This window comes from Hoplias malabaricus, chromosome 16 (assembly GCF_029633855.1).
Source record: "Hoplias malabaricus isolate fHopMal1 chromosome 16, fHopMal1.hap1, whole genome shotgun sequence".
Taxonomy (NCBI): domain Eukaryota; kingdom Metazoa; phylum Chordata; class Actinopteri; order Characiformes; family Erythrinidae; genus Hoplias; species Hoplias malabaricus.
The window spans coordinates 3,952,834-3,974,657 of NC_089815.1; the positions used below are offsets into that span (position 1 = coordinate 3,952,834).

At 44.8% G+C, this 21,824-nt stretch overlaps 1 protein-coding gene across 1 annotated transcript; it reads left to right on the forward strand.

Annotated features, from left to right (window-relative positions):
• Positions 1-142: 142 nt before the first annotated feature.
• trappc10 (trafficking protein particle complex subunit 10) lies at positions 143-21,814 on the forward strand. The gene is made up of 23 exons (XM_066646929.1): positions 143-349; positions 2,909-2,990; positions 4,107-4,242; positions 6,159-6,355; positions 7,030-7,225; positions 7,745-7,856; positions 8,681-8,928; positions 9,167-9,313; positions 9,960-10,074; positions 10,240-10,316; positions 10,572-10,663; positions 12,012-12,152; positions 12,321-12,433; positions 13,040-13,575; positions 14,405-14,546; positions 14,647-14,805; positions 14,901-15,130; positions 15,227-15,327; positions 15,446-15,572; positions 15,674-15,838; positions 16,598-16,778; positions 17,015-17,209; positions 17,576-21,814. The coding sequence occupies exons 1-23, from the start codon at positions 289-291 to the stop codon at positions 17,824-17,826; spliced, it is 3,804 nt and encodes a 1,267-aa protein (XP_066503026.1). The 5' UTR covers positions 143-288; the 3' UTR covers positions 17,827-21,814.
• The last annotated feature ends 10 nt before the right edge of the window (positions 21,815-21,824 follow it).

Consider the following 21,824-nt stretch of genomic DNA (forward strand, 5'->3'; position numbering starts at 1 on the left):
AGAACATAGAGAGTAGGGAGTGTGGTAGAGGAGGGAGTAGGGTATAGGAGGTAGGGAGCACGTCAGAGGAAATGCAGCGTAGGGCGTAGGTAGTAAAGTAGAATTAAAACGAAACACTCCCTGCCTCTCCGCTCTCACAGAATCCGGACGTCGTCACTCTGTCAGCGGAGAGGAAATGGCGAGGCGAAGCGGCCTCGTCGACACTGCGAGGGTTAGCGATCCAATGTTTTAAACCCGTTCACCGAAGCGACATATTAATGGTGGACTAAGGACGTGTTTCCCGAGCCCATGGAGCCCCATGAGGAAAAGCCCATCATCTACACGATGGAGAACAAGCCCATAGTGACGTGTGAGTGTTTATTTATTTGTGGGTTAGCAGCTGTAGCCGAACTAGTGTGTTACTGCAGAGTCTGCCTGACACCTCGGTAAAAACCCTCCCACATAGAAAACACCGTGTTATCCCTTTATGGCCTTCTGTCCAGCTTTAATGACTTATTAACTAACAGACAGTTCCTCGGTGTCATTCACACCAGGCACTGCTTTAGAGTGACAGCACAGGCCTGACTCACTCATTGAATGCAAATGAAGAAAGCAATAAATTCTGCTGGACACCCGTTTAAGTTAATTCAGATGGACGGACCTCTAGAGGTGTTTTAAAGGGTCGTGTGTTGTGAAAGACTAAGGTTGGGGATGAATTTGGGTCCTCCTTATTTGATTTGTCCGTTCCACCTTAACTGGTGCAGCAGTGGAATGTAATTGCTGCACTGTTTAAGGAGGAAACAACTCCCTACAACAATTTGTTTTTAAATTCAGGAACGGGAAACACTTACACCACAAGCCACTAGAGCGCATTGTGCTTTGTTAACGGATAAATACCTCATACATTTTCATATAATTGTGCTTAATTAGGCTATTAATATGTAAACAAACTCATCCCCAACAGAGAGTGGTTTGAAGAGGCTAATGCCTTTAAAAACTCAGTCACCGAAAATTCTAGCACAAAGTAGCTTCATAAATAAACACCTGGTGCTTAATGCTTTGAGTTAAGACTTTGTTAAACTGTATTTTTATATTTCTGCTTGTGTCAGAGAGGTAAGAACAGGCATTGTGACAAGAAATAGTTAATTTAACTGAAGCTTTTCCACATTATCAACACGAGACACGTTAAATTCATTAATTCATCTTCTGTAACCATCTCAGTCTCATCAGGGTCACGGTAGGTTCAGAGCCCACCACAGGGCTCAGTTCAGATCAGTTTTATATAGAGAGTAGTACAAATACAACAGCAGGACTGACAACGTATAGTTACATTAGTGTTACAGTGAGTGCACAGTCATCTGTAACATTACATTATGAGTATATTTAGAAATGTATTGAGAAAGTGTGGTAAGAGACTGGTGACCTGTGAGCAGCTCTAGATACAGTGAAGTAAAAGCCTAGTCTCCGAGGTCAGTCAGTGGCAGTGAAGGTAAAGCACTGTGGCACATGCAGATGGTTCCATGAGAGGTAAACAGGAACCTCCTCAAGACTTGTTCTGGAGTCAGGTAGGGACCCCCCAGTCTGGACAATTTCTCCAGCATCAGTTCATAAAGTAGGAGCAGTTGTTCAGCCAAGCAAAGAAATGTTTAGATATCCATGTACGTTCTCTGGATGTTTGAAAGGTAAATTAAAACATTTATCACAGACATCACATCCCTTTTATGTGTCTATTTCCACTACTCTACAGAAAATCAGAGCAACTGAACTTCTCAATAATCAAGTAGCTATTTAACATCACACCGCTGTCAAAGATTTCTTTGCATCTCAGCAGTTGAAATGTGAAAAATGTTATAAACAATGGCCTTTCCCTTGGAAATGATTGTAGGATGTAGATGCAGCAGGCTGAAAGTTACCAGAGAATCCCCTTAAGGGGGAGGGTGTGCATTTGGAACTATTTAAGGTGGAATGGTTTATTTCACGTCACAGGCTAAACCACTGTTTAGAAGGTCCTTGTTTTCTTCTGTTTAATCGCTCATCAATAACGGTCTTCTGAAGTGTTTGCCTTGTGTTGGGTTGTGCAAGTTTTTCAAGGGATGACAGAAAAGGGAAAATGCATACTTTCACTTCCTTATTTACGACTTGAAACTGTGTTTAGCTGTTCTCAAGTCTATTTTAGAGAGGGGTAACTTTGTGTCCGCTGCTTGGTGAGATTAATGTAAGTTTCTGCATGTCTTTGAACTGAATTGATAAAATGAAAAGCGTCAGGAATTCGGAACGTAATCAAAGTTGCTTAATTTTTACATTAATATATATCTACTGTATTATATACAGTGAATGGTACATTATTGAGAAATAGATTGAGATTTCTTTACAGTGGTGGTGAAACGAAATGGGGGCTGTAAGGCCAACACTGATGCAGCCATTTTCTTTAAAATTTACAGCAACCAGTGAACCCTCACAGTACATAGGCAGTGCTGATAATAGTAAAATTCGGTTGAAATCTCCACTGTTGAGAACTGTAGAGAAATGATGGACCAAATCACTACAGAAGACTTTATTTACATATTATATTTAAATAAAATGTCATAACACCAGTCCATTTGCTTATTGTTATATAGGTTCTTTGAACAAAATGCAGGGAAACCTGGCACAACAAAAATAATTAGATCACACGTACTAGAATACAGGAAATATTGATTTAAAACGTATTGATAGCAGAAGTCACGGTGAAGGTTCTGAAGTTACTGCCTGTTGGCTTCTGTTACTGCGTTTAGAAAAGGTGGGTTTTATTTAGTCTTCCATGTGTATGATGAAAGATCTTATGCTGCAGATGTTAGTAGAGATCAGGTTAATGCTCTAGCATTCCTTTAATGTGGAGAGAGATGAGTGATGTCAGCTGTGCATGTGTTCTTGCTATGTTGTTGCTCAGGTGCTGGGGACCAGACGCTCTTCACTGCTCTCTACAGTATGTTGGCACAGCAGCTGCCCCGAGAGCCAATGGAGTGGAGAAGGTGAGGCTGCCCATAATACTCAGTCATTCAGGACTATAGCACCGTGGGGATTAAGATTAATACTATAAATCTAACACGGGGATGCTGAGGCCTATAGATTATTCCATAAATATCTTTTGATTCTGATCTTCATAGCAGTACATATACATTTTTTAATTTTGGAACACCCTATAATGTGAACTGTGGAGTTAGACTGACCATGTTAATTCATTAACAGATTTGTCAGAGAGCGTCCCCCTCCGAAAGAGTGTTGATTCGTCCAGTGTTGCTGTGGTAACAACAGTTTGAAAAGAAGCAGTGGCATGTCGTCTCACCTACAGCTAGTCTTCACATAATTCAGCGTAGTGGACATAGTTTATGTGTAACATTACTGGGCAAAACAAAGTCATAAAACTAGTAAAAATGTAATTCAGTGATGGTAGATGATATATTTACCAACAAATGCCTTTTTACCACTTAAAGGAAGTGCTTTTATAGAACGTTACACCCAGGTATTTAGCTCTCTTTTTATTTCTTTCAAAGGGATCGTGCACAAACATAAGTGGAGCTTGATTGAGCACAAAGAAAAGCTGGCTCCTCGTGTTTAGGATTTATTTTTCTAAACTGTTAATCGATCTATACTTACAAGTACTGGATATATGAGCTATGGGCAGAAGTTGCCTTTAATAATGTACTTGAAATGTATTAAAAACTAACATTTAAATGAGGATAATGTAGAGGGAAACACATAGAAGCTGTTTCAGTGTGTAAGGAAACAGTGGCCTGGCGTTCCATTTCCTTTGGATGACAGAGTATCTTTGACCTTCTTATATAACCCTCCTGTTTTGCCCGAAAGGCAAAAGTCATTGTCAATTTTGAAACAGTCTATAAAATGGAGTACCAGAAACTAGGACAGTTTCGTTTTCCCAGCTCTGTGGAGTTTAGTCTATGCTTCCTGACAAAGACTAGTGACTCGTCCGTTGTATTTCTAGGAGCCACTAGGGTAGGAAATTAATTTCAAAGTAAACAAATCTGACATTTTATTTATGAGAGCACCTCTGAATAAAATATTAGTGACCGTGATTAGTACTGGATTTGGGCTAAACTTCACCGTTCTGTGTGTTATCTTTCTCGTAGGTCTTATGGTCGAGCGCCAAAGATGATCCACTTAGAGGCCAACTTTGTACAGTTCAAAGAGGAGCTGCTCCCTAAAGAGGGAAACAAAGCTCTTCTCACATTCCCCTTCCTGCACATCTACTGGACTGACTGCTGCGTAAGTCTCATTCACAAACCTGCAGTTTCATGAGGCGTCCACAGTCCCTAGAATAACTACATTTCGACAGTGGGGGAATGCAGTTAGTATCCAGTGCTTATCGCAGTTATTTAAACGTATTAAGAGTTTTTGTATTTTTGTTATTAATGAAACCGATAATAATAATCATTGTTGTTTGACTACTGGGCGGCACGGTGGCGCAGCAGTTAGTGTCGCAGTCACACAGCTCCAGGGACCTGGAGGTTGTGGATTCGATTCCCGCTCTGGGTGACTGTGTGTGAGGAGTGTGGTGTGTTCTCCCTGTGTCTGCGTGGGTTTCCTCCGGGTGACTGTCTGTGAGGAGTGTGGTGTGTTCTCCCTGTGTCTGCGTGGGTTTCCTCCGGCTGACTGTCTGTGAGGAGTGTGGTGTGTTCTCCCTGTGTCTGCGTGGGTTTCCTCCGGGTGACTGTCTGTGAGGAGTGTGGTGTGTTCTCCCTGTGTCTGCGTGGGTTTCCTCCGGCTGACTGTCTGTGAGGAGTGTGGTGTGTTCTCCCTGTGTCTGCGTGGGTTTCCTCCGGCTGACTGTCTGTGAGGAGTGTGGTGTGTTCTCCCTGTGTCTGTGTGGGTTTCCTCCGGGTGCTCCAGTTTCCTCCCACAATCCAAAAACACACGTTGGTAGGTGGATTGGCGACTCAAAAGTGTCTGCAGGTGTGGTGTGTCTGTGTGTGTGTTGCCCTGTGAAGGACTGGCGCCCCCTCCAGGGTGTATTTCTGCCTTGCGCCCAATGATTCCAGGTAGTCTGTAGACCCACCGCGACCCTGAACTGAATAAACGGTTACAGATAATGAATGAATGTTTGACTACTACCAAATTAATCAAATATTTGAACTGTTGACTTCTATAAGAGACGTTTACATTGGTACAGCCTCTACATAATACAAAGTATGTGTCAACAATTACACCCACGCTTTGCTTTTTCGATTCTTTCGTTATATAAATGGCTTCCTACTTGAATCTCTTCTTATCCATGTTTGTCAGACAGATGTAAACATAGACTTCCTCACTTGACTTGGGTAAAACCCCACTCTAAATGAGAAATGGAATTGGCCTTGTGGTCCAAGTGAGGACTGGAAGTGCGCAAGATGGGACAGAATACTGTTCAATCTTTGTAAAATTCTATTTCTGTTTTATTCTGTGTCTAAGCCACGCTACGTTTTAGGCTTCCTGCAGTGTTTCTGCAATCTGTTGGAATGGCAAATAACCCACCTTCAGAGGTAGTCAGGTACCACAGATCATTACCACAGAAACACTGCAACACTTCTGTGCATCCAAGACAGCAACAAAAGACCTCTCTGAGCAACTGTGCCGTTACAGTAGAAAGGAAATAAGTCCTGTTTTGTTTTCTGTACGGTTTGTTCACAAGCGTAAATGGGTACAGTGCCCTTACAGTGCCACATGTTAAATGTTGCTGTTTTTAACAAAGTGTTGTTGGGAATTATAGCCATATGTACATTTATCCTTTGGTTCCTTTGATGATACACCATTGCGTTCTAGTCCTGGTTCACTAAGCATTCACACTGACACATCTGTCACTGAACCACAACTGATTGGGCAGATTTCAGGATGTACAACAACCTTCTGAACCATGCCCTTCTCTGTTCTGAGTGCATGGCTTTTATAAATGTCTTGTAATATTATACAACTACAAGAAGGACCCACTTTACTGTTGTTTTTCCTGTGATGCAGGGTGAAATTTGTCAACTGTTTCACACCTTTTGGTGTTGATTTTATGATAACAAACCCCCCAGAGGTGTTTGGTGTGTGTGTTAAAACTTTGTTGATGCCACGTGTCTTACGATATGTAAATTGTGATTGAAACCTCGACGTGCCGTGAGTATCTTGTCTGTTATACAACTCTTGATGTGTCTCTGCACCAGGACACTGAGACGTACAAGGCGTCGGTGAAGGAGGACATGCAGCGGTGGCAGAGTGTCCTGCGTGCGCATGGCTCTTCTGACTGGCTCATTGTAGTGGTGGAGAGTGATGGCAAGAAGAAGAACAAAACCAACATCCTCCCACGCACCTCTATCATGGACAAGATCCGCAATGACTTCTGCAACAAGCAGAGCGACAGGTGAGGACAGTCCAGCGGCAGCTGCAGTCCACCGCTATCCCCCTGCTCCCCTAATGCCAGCTAAAAGTCATCTGCTTGCCTCTGCGTTTTTAGGCAGGTGTAAATGTGCAGAGCTGTGATTGGACGCGGGCTGTGCTATCGAATGTACTAGGTGCTGTTGTTCATATGTTTCCAACTGTGCTAATTTAGAGAGGACTTAACTGGCAGGCCCTATTTATGGCCCGAGGCCCCACCTCCCCAGAGCCTCTCTGTAAAGGCATGACTCATGTCTGCTGTGTGGGGGAGCTTTACAGTTATGGCAGTAGTTCTCAGCAGGAATGCTCAGAGGGAACAGTATGGATTAGTTAGATCATTATTCTCTAAATAATATATATATTCTAAGGCAAAAAAGGTAAATTATTTAGCAAATGCATTGTTAACAATAAATTAAAGCAATGAAAAAAGATAAAACAAAGGCAGCTGCAGCCTTAGGAGTTCTTGAGAGATCCACATGCTTTCAGACCATATTCCTATGTGCTGTAAAACTATTTGCATTACAAATTATAAACAGATTTCCATCAGCATGTAAATGCCATTTGAAAAATTAGTTTCTCTTCACTGTCCTTGCCTTTCTCATTCTCTCCTTGTTCTATTTCATTACTCTCTGTCTCTCTCCTCCCCTCTCTGTCTCTCAGGTGTGTTGCTCTTTCGGACCCCTTGAGAGACTCTTCTCGTTCTCAGGAGTCGTGGAGCTCTTTCCTGACAAAGTTGCGCACTCTGCTGCTCATGTCCTTCACTAAGAACCTGGGGAGATTCGAGGATGACATGCGCACGCTCCGGGAGAAACGCACTGAGCCCGGCTGGAGCTTCTGTGACTACTTCATGGTCCAGGTACACGCTTTCTGTGGTGTATTATCCACAATGCAATTGGATTTAATCATATTTGTATTTGGAAGACGAATATTATTACACCAATAAAACCTAGGTGTAGTGTTTGTGTTCTCAGTACACTGTCTAAATAGATCCTCTGCTCACGTTTGTGTACCCAGCATCCTTTATAAAACATGCTGAAATTAGCTTTTTCATCATGTGCTGAATAGTTTTCTAAAGAATTGCAAATTATTAGCTCACAGTTAACAGTGTAACTTTATTTGCGAAAGTCTTATTTTGAATGCAAATATTTAAAGCTCCTACATTTCCAAACTCAGTCTCACTGCTCTCACTGCCTGCAACTGCTAATTAAGCCCCTGAGGGTCCTTGTGTCAGCCTCGTCTGAATAAGACTGCTGATCCAGAAATAGTTTTCGCCCCTCGTATTATTACAAACACAGTTACTTAGACAAGTATAAGCGTGTCTTGTGGCATTTCTCCTGCTGTGTGATGCTTACCGCCCGTGGGCTGCTGTTTGCAGGAGGAGCTGGCGTTTGTGTTTGAGATGCTGCAGCAGTATGAAGATGCGCTTGTCCAGTATGACGAGCTGGATGCTCTCTTCACTCAGTATGTGCTCAATTTTGGAGCTGGAGGTACAGTAACTTAAATAAATAATGTGTTACTTTTTTAGAGAGTTTTAGACAATATTTTTCTTACACAGACACAGGGAGAACACACCACACTCCTCACAGACAGTCACCCGGAGGAAATTCACACAGACACAGGGAGAACACACCACACTCCTCACAGACAGTCACCCGGAGGAAACCCACGCAGACACAGGGAGAACACACCACACTCCTCACAGACAGTCACCCGGAGGAAACCCACGCAGACACAGGGAGGACACACCACACTCCTCACAGACAGTCATCCGGAGGAAACCCACGCAGACACAGGGAGGACACACCACACTCCTCACAGACAGTCACCCGGAGGAAACCCACGCAGACACAGGGAGAACACACCACACTCCTCACAGACAGTCACCCGGAGGAAACCCACGCAGACACAGGGAGAACACACCACACTCCTCACAGACAGCCACCTGGAGGAAACCCACGCAGACACAGGGAGAACACACCAACTCCTCACAGACAGTCACCCGGAGCGGGACTCGAACCTGGAGCTGTGTGACTGCGACACTACCTGCTGCGTCACAATTAGATTGTTACAAACAAATACAGTGTACTTTGCAGAGATATAGAAACTGATCTCATTGGCCAGTTTATCTTAATATGATCTAACAGCATGGAGTTTTTAAAAGTTTGTCATGTGTTCTGTGAATGCACCGATGGCTTATTTTATTAGACATGCCAATTTCTTACAGTATTGTTAAAGCTGCTGGATATCACTTCTTTATTAGTCTGTTTTTGTAAATACTCCTTTCTTTGATTCTGTTTTGCCTGTTGACCAGATGGTGCCAACTGGCTGGGTTCATTTTGCCAGCCAGTGCGGAGCTGGAACGGGCTGCTCCTGCGCAGACCCATAGACATGGAGAAGAGGGAGCTGATCCAGCGCGGAGAGGCGAGTCTGCTTGACCTGCGCAGCTACCTCTTTTCCCGCCAGTGCACGCTGCTCATCTTCCTGCAGAGACCTTGGGAGGTCACACAGAGAGCACTGGAGCTCCTGCACAACTGCATACAGGAGCTGCGACTGCTGGAGGTTGGTGTGTTTTTGTGGGTGTGAGGTGCTTGTTGTCTGATGCATTACTGAGATGGTATTAAAAGATTGTATTAGCTGTATTTTAAATGAATGTGTGGTCATCATATTTAACGAAACCATAACACACTCTCATCTCTCTCTCTCCCTACTGGCTTAGTCAAATAGCTTTATCGATGGATTCCCTCTATTCTTGCTACTCTTGTGCTGCCCTCTGATTGCTGCTGTTTTTGTTGAACAGGTGTCGGTTGTTCACGGGGCTCTGGACTGCTGGGTGTTCCTCAGCTGTTTGGAGGTGCTGCACAGGATTGAGGGCTGCTGTGATCGCTCCCAGCTGGAGGCAAACTTCTCTCACACTGTGGGCCTCTGGACGTATGCTACTGAGAAGGTACCAGTTCCGCCTGAGTGCTTTGACTCTCTCAGTCTCTTCCTCATGCACACTGTGAATGTCTGACACTCTTTAATAAGCATGTGGCACTACAGAGCTCGGCGTGTGCAGAACACTGCAGAGAGGTGGCCTTGTGTGTAATGTAGTTCCTACAGCTCTGGTAACCACAGTGCACTTTTATGCTGATAAAACAGTCAATTTGCTTCCTGTTTGCTGGGGATATGCTAACAATCATATGACTTTTTAAAATAGCAGCCATAAAAAAGGTGTTATGCGCATATTAGTCAGGGCTTTAACATGTTTCATGCACGCCGCTTCTCGACTCTAAAGCTGAAACAAAATACAGCCTGAATATACATTTTAAAAAAACTAAGGAACTGAGTTGTTCTGACATTGTAAGAAACCAAACCCACACCCTGTGTTATTTATAGAACATTGTTGTTTTAAACCACTGTTTAACAATTTGATTTGGAAGTGTGTTCACTGTTTTCACAGAGGGCAAATCATTATCCCGAGGCTATATGAAAGTGCATGGCAATTCATAGCTAAAGGAAAACCACGATTCTGGAATGATCTTTCCTCATGAGTTATGCCTCGTGTGTCGTGTAGATGATGGAGGCTCATGCTGTTTGTGTTTTGCTCCCAGCTGAAGTCCCTGGGCTACATGTGTGGATTGGTGTCAGAGAACGGGCCCAACTCTGAGGAACTGAACCGCACGGTGGACCTGCTGGCAGGCCTCGGGGCAGAGAGACCGGAGACAGGTAACCATGGCAACAGTGTTGTCTGTCATGGGGAAGTGCTGCTTTATTTTTGCTCTGGTCATAGTGAGCATGCAGAATGGTTCTTATCTTACAACAATATGTGGATTACGCGTTAACGGTACACGGTCTGGAAATGATCTGACACTTAATTCTATCTTTTTACAGCTAGCAGTCTTCAAAGTCCATATAAGAAACTCAAAGAAGCCTTATCTTCAGTGGAAGCATTTGAAAAACACTATCTGGTAAGCGATGATCAAAAAGAGGTAGATCTGTTTAAAATGTCTGCTAGATCAGATCGTATCGATGTAAACGAGGTCATTCGGACCGCCCCTGTTGGCAACAGCTTCCCGAAACAAGCCGCTCTATTTGATTCACTCCACATTGTAATGAATAAATAAAGTATGCAGAAAGAAATCTATAGAATCGTCAATAATATTAGTAACCATCTGAATTGTGAATCCATCTGTCTTTGCCTCTCCCTCTCTGTCTATGAATAGGAGCTGTCCCATGCTGCTCTGGAGATGTACAGAGCCATCGGGAGAATGCGCTCAGCTCGGCTGGTGGGGAAAAGCCTGGCTGAGTTCTACATGTGAGTAGGCTGTGTGAACTGAAGACTTGTCCAGCTTGTATCCTTGGCCACAGAAAAATGCACTGCCTTCAGCTGCAGTCTCTGTGGGTGAAGACAGATAACATTTTGTAGCTGGTATAGAACAAGAATAACAATTAGAAAACAGCACAAAGTAGAGAACTCATTATCTGTAAGCGCTTATTCAGTTCAGGGTCGCGGTGGGTCCAGAGCCTACCTGGAATCATTGGGCACAAGGCGGGAATACACCCTGGAGGGGGCGGCAGTCTTTCACAGGGCAACACACACTCACACCTACGGACACTTTTTAGTCGCCAATCCACCTACCAATGTGTGTTTTTGGACTATGGGAGGAAACCGGAGCACCCGGAGGAAACCCACACAGACACAGGGAGACCACACCACACTCCTCACAGACATTCACCCGGAGGAAACCCTCGCAGACACAGAGAGAGCACACCACACTCCTCACAGACAGTCAACCGGAGGAAACCCACGCAGACACAGGGAGAACACACCACTCTCCTCACAGACAGTCACCCGGAGGAAACACACACAGAGAGAACACACCACACTCCTCACAGACAGTCACCTGGAGGAAACCCACGCAGAGAGAACACACCACACTCCTCACAGACAGTCACCTGGAGGAAACACACACAGAGAGAACACACCACACTCCTCACAGACAGTCACCTGGAGGAACCCCACGCAGACATGGGGAGAACACACCACACTCTTCACAGACAGTCACCCGGAGGAAACACACACAGAGAGAACACACCACACTCCTCACAGACAGTCACCTGGAGGAAACCCACGCAGAGAGAACACACCACACTCCTCACAGACAGTCACCTGGAGGAAACACACACAGAGAGAACACACCACACTCCTCACAGACAGTCACCTGGAGGAAACCCACGCAGACATGGGGAGAACACACCACACTCCTCACAGACAGTCACTCGGAGCAGGAATCGAACCCACAACCCCTGCTGCGCCACCGCGTCGCCAAATTAGAGAACTAATATTATTAAATCCACACTGAATGATCAACGAGGTTTCTTATCTATATTTCTAATTCAAATGGCACTCAAGTCTGTGTTTGTGTGGTTCTGAGCTCAAAGTTTGAAAATTGAGCTCTGTATATTTACTTTGACACATTCTATTTGTTACTCTAGTAGTAGTATGATTCTTACTAAATCCTGGGACTGGTCAGTATCTGTGTGTCCTGGTATTTTTTGTAATTCAGACATTTATCTTAATTTTTATACATTTCTTTTTATATTTTATTCTAAATGTTAGCATTGAATACAGTGGAAATCATTTTGTCTGTTTATTTTCACAGGAGGAAAGGAGACCCTCAGACCGCACAGACTTTCCTGCTGGACTCTCTGAAGTCCTACACCGCAGAAGGCTGGAGTTTGCCGGTTACAAACACACGTAAGCAGATTGCAGAGTGTCAGAAACAGCTCCAGCAGACGGAAGAGTATCCTTCACCAAATCCATCTTCCATCTTTTCTCCATGGACTTTACAGTTCAGTAATTTGTCTCCATTTTCTGCCTAAAGTCAAAGAGCATTCGCCTTCCCCTCAAACCTAACGCATCATTTTGTATGGAGTTGTTCAGTCTTGTGTTCCTTCACTCATGGTGCCAGTTACCTGCAGACAAGTGCCCTACTGGCCAGCGATGTTAACCTAACAGACGAGGAGAGGAAGCACTACTGCCAGGAAATCCTCACCTTCGCTAACCAGGCTTCTGAGGGCAAAGGTCAGGAAACATCATCATTTTGTTTATTATTTTCCATCATTATTGGAAAATGCTAGCTTCTGTCTTGTCTTCATCATGAAAGAAGCAATAGATGGAATGTGAAACTACTTGGAATAAGTCTGGTTACGTTTAGGAGGTATTATTCATAGAATTAGAATTTGAATTCAAAATCGATTTATACAGAAGAATATGTTCTCTGCATTTAACCCAATTCGTGCAGTGAAACACACATTTACACACTAGTGAACACTAGGGGGCAGTGAACACACATGCCTGGAGCGGAGGGTAGCTCTAGCCACAGTGCCCAGGGAGCAGTTGGGGGTTAGGTGCCTGGCTCAAGGGCACTTCAGTCATGACCTGCCGGTTCTGGGATCCAACGACAACATTCCGGTAACAACCCCAGTTCCCTAACCACCAGGCCACGGCTGCCCTCGAGAGCAATGATATAAATGACAATTCTGTGCATTAAAAAAAAACTTTGCCGTACCAGAAAGGAGCTCTGTACTGTATAATTATTTAGGCACTTATCCTGTGTTTTTGCTTCAGAGACAAATTTTGAGCTTCCCAGTCTATCCCCACTGACTTTGTCCCTCCTTGTGTCTGTAGACCAGCACGTGTCTTTGAATATGAGTGCATTTGCTCAGCTGCGGGAGCTGCAGTTTCAACCGTCCACAGCCACGGTGCATGTTGGTGCCTCCCTGCAGCTCGAGCTGCATCTCTGCAGTCTGATGCCTGTTCCTGTGAGACTGGAGCAGCTGGCAGCCAGTGTCCATTTCACGCTGGAGCAACCGGGTACTCGTTCAGGCCCCACAGGCTCACAGAGACGCCCGGGGGTCAGTGCAGACGGCACAGTAACTTTCTCAGACTCAAGTACCTCCTATGGACCTATGCAGGCCTCTGCAACTCCTGCCCTGGAGCTCTACGAAATGCAGGACCGCAGCCCCTCAGACAACAGCCTCAACTCCACCAGTGTGGTGTGTAAGAATGTTCATCTGCTGCTGCGAGGCAACGACAGCCCTGCGTCCCTGGACACACCCAGCGCCATGGCCTCAGCCCTCAGCTTGGAGGATGGAGCCCAGATGCTGAAGACCAATGATGTGACGCTGTACCCTGGCAACAACAGCATCATCTTCACAGCACCGGTGAGAAGTTTTCACTGACATTATACTTGAAATATAAATTTCTCAGAGCAAAGCAATCTTTTATTGGTGCAGTGGCTTGAGAACACGGGCGCCCCCTACAGTCAGTAAGCTGTAGTTGTTTAAATGTATGCATAATGTGAGTGTCAAGTGACTTCTGATTTGGTATTGGGCAAAAAAGGTGAGATGTTATTAAATTGTGAATGTGATATAAAATGATGAAATTTCAGTCCTATTTATGTTATTATAGACTTTTGAAGACAAGCCAATCTGGAACACTGACTAGTCGAACCGAAAAGTATTTCTGATAGCCTTGGGATTGCTTTAATACTGATGCAAGACCCAAACTTGGATCTGAAACAAAATACTACGTGATGAAAATGTCTATGCCTTCCAATACTTCATGTCTTCATGGAGTGCAATGCCGATGTTATGTGCAAGTACGCTAAAAGTGTACCACAACAGCAGGAATGTTCCCTCTGTCATTTTCCGCATGAGTAAGCAGACGCTTATGCAACATCTGCGCATGATGCCATCTCTTCTTTTTGCTCATATGCAGAAGTATAATTTAGCTCTCGGTCAATTGAAGCTCTTATTGATGAATCAGCTTGTGATTTATTAATACATGGTGCTAATAGTACCACAATAGCAGGACAGTTTGTATCCCTCCGCCATTTTGCCCTGTTTGAGTGATTGACTCAAGAATATTAAGTCACTCGTACGCTCCATGAATCTCTAAGTCACTGTCACTGATTTATTTTTACTCCATTTACATGTCATTCATCCTCCCCGTTCGCCTCTCCCTCTGTTTGCCTACCTCCTGTTCTTTCAGAGCACGAAGCCAGGCACATACACTCTGAGACAGCTTTGTGCTACAGTGGGAAGGGTGCAGTTTGTGTTGCCTCACATTTATCCCATCGTGCAATATGACGTTTATTCTCAAGAGCCTCAGCTGACCATCGAGCCTCTCACAGGTCAGTCCCAGCTTTTTCTCAGTCCATTCACGTGTTGAAATCTGATTCCTAACATAATCAATGTGAACAGTGGTGAGCAAAGCCTGTGCTTGTTTTACAGAGAACCTGCTGGCAGGGCTCCCTCAGCAAGTGAAGTTCACCATTATTACAGGACACTACACAATGAAGAAGGGTGATGCTCTGCAGCTAAGTAACTCTCCCTCCATGCCCATCCTGCACTCCTCGTCCTGCTCCGCTCAGATCCTCTCCAGCACCGGAGGTGAGAGGGCATTGTTCACACTGAGGTCACTGGGTGTCCCAAAAATGTGTATGGACTGTTTTACTATAAGCGTTTTTACATTTCTTTCACTTCAGAGCTGGTGGAGGAAGCTGCTCTGTCCATTCAGGCCTCTGAGAAGGTCACAAGCATCTCTCTGCCTCCAGCTCTGCCCTACCACACTCTGGAGTTTGAGCTGGAGGTGCTATGCCATATCCCATCATCCCCAGCGCGGGCTGAGAGCGAGCGCCTCACCAACGGTGAGATCCGCCACCGTCCAAAGAGCCGCACGCGCTACAATAGTGGCATGGCCACCATCGAGCAGAAGGTAAGGAGAATTGCAAAATCCAATTAAAAATGTAAAGTCTCACCATGTTTAATGAACTGTTAGTAAAATCTGTGTAATCCTGTATTTGTTTTTCAGGTGTCTATTGACTGTCCCTGGTCTATATACTCTATTCTCATATCCCTCTCTTTCTACACGCCCTTCAGAGCCAAGCACTCACTACTGTCTGCTGGGAAAAGGTTTGTAAACACAAAGGCTAAAGGCATGTTTCCTTTTGTATCCCTTTAACCTTTGTCTGATCAGGATCTTGTTTACAGTGGAGCACTGTTTTTACCCTTTTATCATGACCTCTCGCAGGAAGTACGTCCAAGTGTGCCTCCAGAATGTATCAGACACAAACTTTCGCCTGGCCGATCAGACGCTCTCAGAGCATCAGCGCACACTTTCACTGGAGCTGCTCTCTCTCAATGCTAAAACACACCAGGTGCCAGCACACCCACGCAGTTCTCTCTCTGTCTCTCTTTAGCTTTTTATCTTTTGTCTTAGCCTTTGAAGTGACCGCAATGTTATTCCCTGTGTGTACAGCTGGTGTACAGTAAGCAGTGTGTGTACAGTCTGTGGGAGATGAAGTGGAGCAGTGAGCCGCCGCCGTGTTTGCCGTGTGTATTTGCTGCTAGCTTCTCGCCTGCTGAAGCTCCAGATTCTGCACTGAAGCCTTACAGATATGAGTTTCAGCTGGAGAGAGTCTCGGTGAGGGGCCCACGTTGTTGTTATTTTTTTTCTTTAATTAAATTGGATTTAAAGAGGGAACTTCTGGTCAGAAAGCAAACGGACAAAGCCATGTGTGTGTCATTGTGTTGATATGGTGATATTTAAATTGTATTTCAAGTTGCTCTCCCTGTTAAATTTTGGTTTAGCTAAACAAAAACTAGTTTACTAATACCCTGAGATATGAGACGTGTAACGTTAGGGTGACCAAGCGTCCTCTTTTACCCGGACATGTCCTCTTTTTTAGACTTAAAAAATGTCCGGGCGGAATTTCACAAACGTCCGGGATTTTGTTTTTCTAGAGCTTACATAGAACTTCGAGAAGTTTCGTTCACAAACTAGTCCCGCCCTCCCCTACTCCGATTGGTTCGCTTGAGTGAGAAGGGGGCGTGGTGAAGTAGCCTAAAATCTTCTGATTGGACGGTCTGACTGTAGAGCTACCGTTATTGGTCGATAACCTTCTCTGTAAACATTTAATTGGTCAGTCTGCACGTCAGTAGTCAACCCCCCCCCCCCCCAAGGAAACGTGTCCTCTTTTTCACCATCTCAGATCTGGTCACCCTATGTAACGTGTAATTAAAATGTTGAATAAGCTAATATTGCACTGGGAGGATGTCGGTACACTACTATGACATCAGACGGGGTTGAGAGCACCATGATTCTCACACTATAATTAACCAGCACTACATTAAGCTTGATTCCTCATATAAAGTAATGTTTAACTCTCTCTCAAACCCACAGACACTGTACAGTGTGAAGGGAGAGATCCAGCCTGCGCTGGGGGAACAGCATTGTCGCGCTGGCACTCTCTGTCGGTTGGAGGTGTCCATCACACGCCTGACAGAGCCCAGTGAGTTGGAGAGAGAAGAGGAGGAGGCCACAGAAAGCGATGGACTCCGCACCAGCAAACTCATGTATGAAGGTAAGAAAGCGTCTATTAAAGCTTCATTGTGAATTAATCAGTCATCTTCTCCACATTGTTGAATTGATCGTACTGACACCTAGAGGCCCGACTGTGTCAGGTTCTGTATTAAAGCTTTTTAAATCACAATCGTCCTGGTGTGTGTGTGTGTGTATGTGTATATGTGTGTGTATATATATATATGGGTCCTCCTTTGTGCAATTTGGTGTGCTTCATAATGCCTGTGTGTGTTTCAGTGGTGGATAACAGCAGTAACTGGGCAGTGTGTGGAAAGAGTTCAGGGTTAGTGTCCATGCCTGTGGCTGCCATGGCAACGCACAAAGTTCAGATGGAGGTCATGCCGCTGTTTGCTGGAAAGCTGCCCTTCCCCAGCATCAAAGTGTTTAAGTACCTGCCCCACAGCGCACCTCCTGCGACCCAGCCGGACACAGGTTGGCACACACTCCTTCTCTCGCTCTCTCTCTATCCCTCACTCTCACTTTCTCTGCCTCCTACTTCCACTCACAAGGGACAAGCAATGACGATGGCAGGGACAGCAGGAAAAAAATCTGTGATTTTCTAAAGCTGTGGACAATTTTTCTAAAGCTACAGCTACAGCACCAGTTGGAATTTGTTGTACACATTTCCATTGTGTCAAACTATACATTTTACAGCAAATAACTACTCTCTAACATCAGTGCGGATGTTTTAAACACACCTAACTCATTTAGACAACGTAATACATACGTATTCTTGTCTGTTATTCAAATAGATCAGAATTCAAATATAATTATGTTTCTTCCCCCTCACACTCGCAGACTCCTGTCTGGAAAACGACAACCTATCACTGCTGGACAAAGGTCTGGAGGACCAGGCGGACACAGCCAGTCTCCGCAGCCGAGGTAGCGTCCACTCTCTTGGCAGCGGCGAGCAACAGCAGCCGAGAGGAGTGCCCATGCCGAGGCTGGAGTCCTTCTGTCCCGGCCAGGTGTTCAACTGTAGCTCGGCGCTCCAGGTCCTGGTGCTGCCCAGCACAGACGACCATGTGCTGGAGGTTAACGTCACATGACACGCATGGAAGGCCCCGCCCCGCCTGGTCCTGGACCCTGCTTTGTGTGATCTCATTGGACAGGAGACAGGGGAAGGGAGGGGCTCTGGTGTGGGGCAGTGGGGCGTCACAGACTCTGGGCACGGCGCACAGACGTTGGATGCCGGCCCGGCCTGAACACAGAAACACAAACGAAACCCATTGCTGGAGCCTGAGAATCCATCTGCTGTCTTACGGTTTCTGTCTTATTTGTCCTTTCCGTTTTCTGCTCACTCTGACACTGGGAAATGAAAACTCGGATATCTTCAAGTCCCCCAGTTATGCGTTCCTACTCTCTCTCTTCCTCTCTCTCTCTGTGTGAGCAGACTTGGACCTCCCATGATGCCTTGCTGCCTCCGCTTCCCAACTTCATATTTCCTCCAGAGGAAGTCTATTACTACAACTGTGACAGAGTCACACTAGCTGAGGCTCTCCCCTCGGTCTCTCTCTTTCTTACATCTTCACAGTGACTTCTGTGGGAGGGTCGGCAGACATGGTGACAGTTCAAGAGTTGTGAGATTTCAAGTACGGCTTATTGTGTCTGACCCCAGGCTCACATGCATGTATGCGCTCCAAAACGAGATCGAGGCCTGCGATTGGCCGAGGAGATGAAAAACAGGAGGGGTCAAGTCCTGCTGGCTCATGTGTCCTGTTCAGGATTGCCCTGCTTGCTCATGCTGCTCTATCGTGCCAGTGTTGTGGTATGTACGTGCACTCTTAAAAATAAAAGTGTCTAAAAATAAAAAGGCGATGCTAACCCGTTTTGGTTCTTTAAAAGAACCTTTGAAATGGTTGGTTCTTTTAAAGAACCATGTTAATAAATGAGATGTATGTTAAGTAACATTCTGTAGCAAAGTAAAGGTTTTTCCCAGATTCATATGTTCAGGTCAAGAACCATTTAGGACATTTTATTTTGTAAGAGTGTATTCGGCCCAGTGGAGACTTGGTACGCACATCTGTCTCGAGTGATCTGATGGTGAACGGATAGGGAGAAATGGAGCTGTTTCACTCTCCAGTTTCCAGAAGCACTGTTTACTTCTAAAATCACCCAGGACACATGTCGGTGCCAAGCATAAACCAGGTCTTTGTGTGTATGTGTCTGAGAATGGGAGCTTAAGCAGCCTCTCTGTTCTCAAACGCTCTGTTCTGCTGGATCACAGTCCTCTCGCCCTGTACATAGTGTTAATACCAAGATATTCCTGAGTGATGAATCACTGTAATGACTGTATAGGCTGCACCAAATACGGTTTAGAGGAGAAGTCGACTTCATGCAAGTGTGAGTCACTGGAGCTGAAGTACTTAATCACGTGTTCTTTCTAGTGAATTATATTTTGCCTTATGTTCTTTTTCTTCAAGTAAAGCTCTGCTCATTTGGAGTGATGAAGCGAGATCGCCTCCAATGAAAGAGACTTGAGCTATACTTAAGTCAGTGCCATTAGATTTTGTATTTTTTTTCCCCCTCATTCTATTCAACCTAAAAAAAGATGCGGCTTCACGTCGGTAGTGATTTGCACACAGGTCTGGAAATAGTCTAAAAGTATTTTTTTTGTGCCTGTGTCAGACATTGTGTTGCTATGGTGACCCCGTTATTATTTTGGCTATGTGAATAACCACAGAAAATTGAGCTACATGACCTCAGCCCCATGTCTTATCGCTTCGGTGTGGATTACCAGCTTGAACAGCTTCCAACCCTTTCAGGAGTGAGTTTTTGTTGTTTTTGGTTTACCCATTCGAGACCTCTCTATGCAGTTCAGGACCGATTGCTAGAGATGCCACTCTCACATCTCCAACAGAACTTTGTCTTTGTGTGACATTCCAGTAACGCCTGTGTGACAGTACTCCTGAAAGGGGTTGAGCACATAATGCCAGTCATTGAGTCTATTTTTGTACCGTGGTGTCGCTGTGAGGTTTGTGTGTTTGCTCTGTGTGTTTGAGTGGGGCAAATGTATCACGGTAAGTGATTTGAGTACATTTACCAAGAGACAACTGAACTGGGGTAAAACAAAGCGAGACGCATGTCCCACAGTGCTGCAGAAGTAGGTTAATTGTGACAGGCTTTTGCCAGAGGCTGTGTTAGGAGGGAGACAGTAATTGCGACTTTGCTAAAGCTGAGTGTCAAGGTGTTTGGCTCAGTCTTTTTTGACTAATGATGAGAAGGGCCTGTGAAGGCTAAGGCCTGAGGCTGTGCTCCAAATAGCAGGAAGCACCCAGTTCCCTACTTTGTAGTGTGCTAAACGAATAACACATTTTAGGTTGGATAATTCGTTTGTTGACACTCCTGATTCTGAGAGAGGAGAAAAATAAGGGTGTTTAGCTCTTCTTTGTAATAAGGTTATGAAGGCAAATATATTCAGAGTTACCTTCTGGGTAACGCTTTACTGTAGCACTGTAGGTCATTGTTCCTAAGGATTCATGACATCTATATAAACATCCTCAAAAACGTATTCCAGCAGCTTATAACACTATGAAAGGGGAAACTGAGGATCACAGCCGATGTGACAACTGGTTATTTTTGGAATAAAAAAAATGGTTTTGACTGAGATTTATAGGAAACCTACTAAACCCATTTTCCTGGAGCAGAAACACTCATTTTCAGTCATTTAGTTTGTCTCTTTCTTTTCTGGACGTGTTTAATCAGCACACTTTTTTTCCCCCTCTGGTTAACATAGTCTTTGACTGACGAAGTGACTGGAAAAAGTGTCTGCTATGTCCTCAGAATCGTGGCACATGGGTGTTTTGTTGGGTCTGATTGATCTAGCACTTCTACAGACAGGTTGAAATCTGTGTTAATGAGAGAAATTCACTTAAATTTCACTTAAAACTTATACACTTTCATTCATTATCTGTAACCCTTGTCCAGTTCAGGGTCGCGGTGGGTCCAGAGCCTACCTGGAATCATTGGGCGCAAGGCGGGAATACACCCTGGAGGGGGCCCCAGTCCTTCACAGGGCAACACACACTCACACTCACACCTACAGACACTTTTTAGTCGACAATCCACCGACCAACGTGTTTTTGGACTGTGGGAGGAAACTGGAGCACATGGAGGAAACCCACGCAGACACAGAGAGAACACGCCACACTCCTCACAGACAGTCACCTGGAGGAAACCCACGCAGACACAGAGAGAACACACCACACTCCTCACAGACAGTCACCCGGAGGAAACCCACGCAGACACAGGGAGAACACACCACACTCCTCACAGAGAGTCACCCGGAGGAAACCCACGCGGACACGGGGAGAAAAAACTTACACTGTGAATAAAATTGTTGCTCTTGAAACATGGCGGGGGGTGAAAACTCGTATTACAATTTTGATATAAAATTAAAATCTAAAAGCCGTGAAATTATCTTTTATAGATGATCATATAGGTTCATGTCAGTTGTCATGGAGCCTCGTGAACAATGACCTACAGTGAAGTATCTGGAGGTTCTGGATGTAGTGAAGACTTCTGGCTTTATCTATTAGTGCTGTTGGTTTCTGGGGACTGATCTGGAGCGTAAGAATCACAAAGAAAGGGAAAAGGCCTGTTGCATTGTTGCTTGTAAGTGTGCGCTGTGTTGCAGATCCTATGATTTTTTTTAATGTCTAGCCACAGTATTTATTTTGTGAATAAATTTTTGTCTCAGATGAATGATTCAGGGGTCGCATGTGTTAAACTGTAGAGTGAGAGTGATGCACTGGGCTGAGTTTTCCCCTCCACCCCTGTCGCGTGTGCTTATATGGACCTAGGGGGAGCTGATCCTAGCACTCTTACGTCATGCTTAAATGCTTTATACATGTGGGAGGCCATTAAGAGGAAGTTCCGTCGTCCTCCTCACTCACTTCAGCAGAAGGACTTTGGGGATGCATCATGTGAATCATCGGGTCAGTCAACAATGTCTGAATAATGTTCACAAGCTCTTTGTAAATTATTCCATCTGTTGAGCACCACAGATTGTATTTAGATTAATTATTTAAATTAAAAGAAAATGTAT

Bases quoted from the DNA above. Each gene is read 5' to 3' on its own strand.
- trappc10 (XM_066646929.1), top strand. From the start codon at position 289: ATGGAGCCCCATGAGGAAAAGCCCATCATCTACACGATGGAGAACAAG. The intron at 7,857-8,680 runs GTACAGTAACTT...CCTGTTGACCAG, and splicing joins GCTCAATTTTGGAGCTGGAG to ATGGTGCCAACTGGCTGGGT. The intron at 15,839-16,597 runs GTGAGGGGCCCA...TCAAACCCACAG, and splicing joins TTCAGCTGGAGAGAGTCTCG to ACACTGTACAGTGTGAAGGG.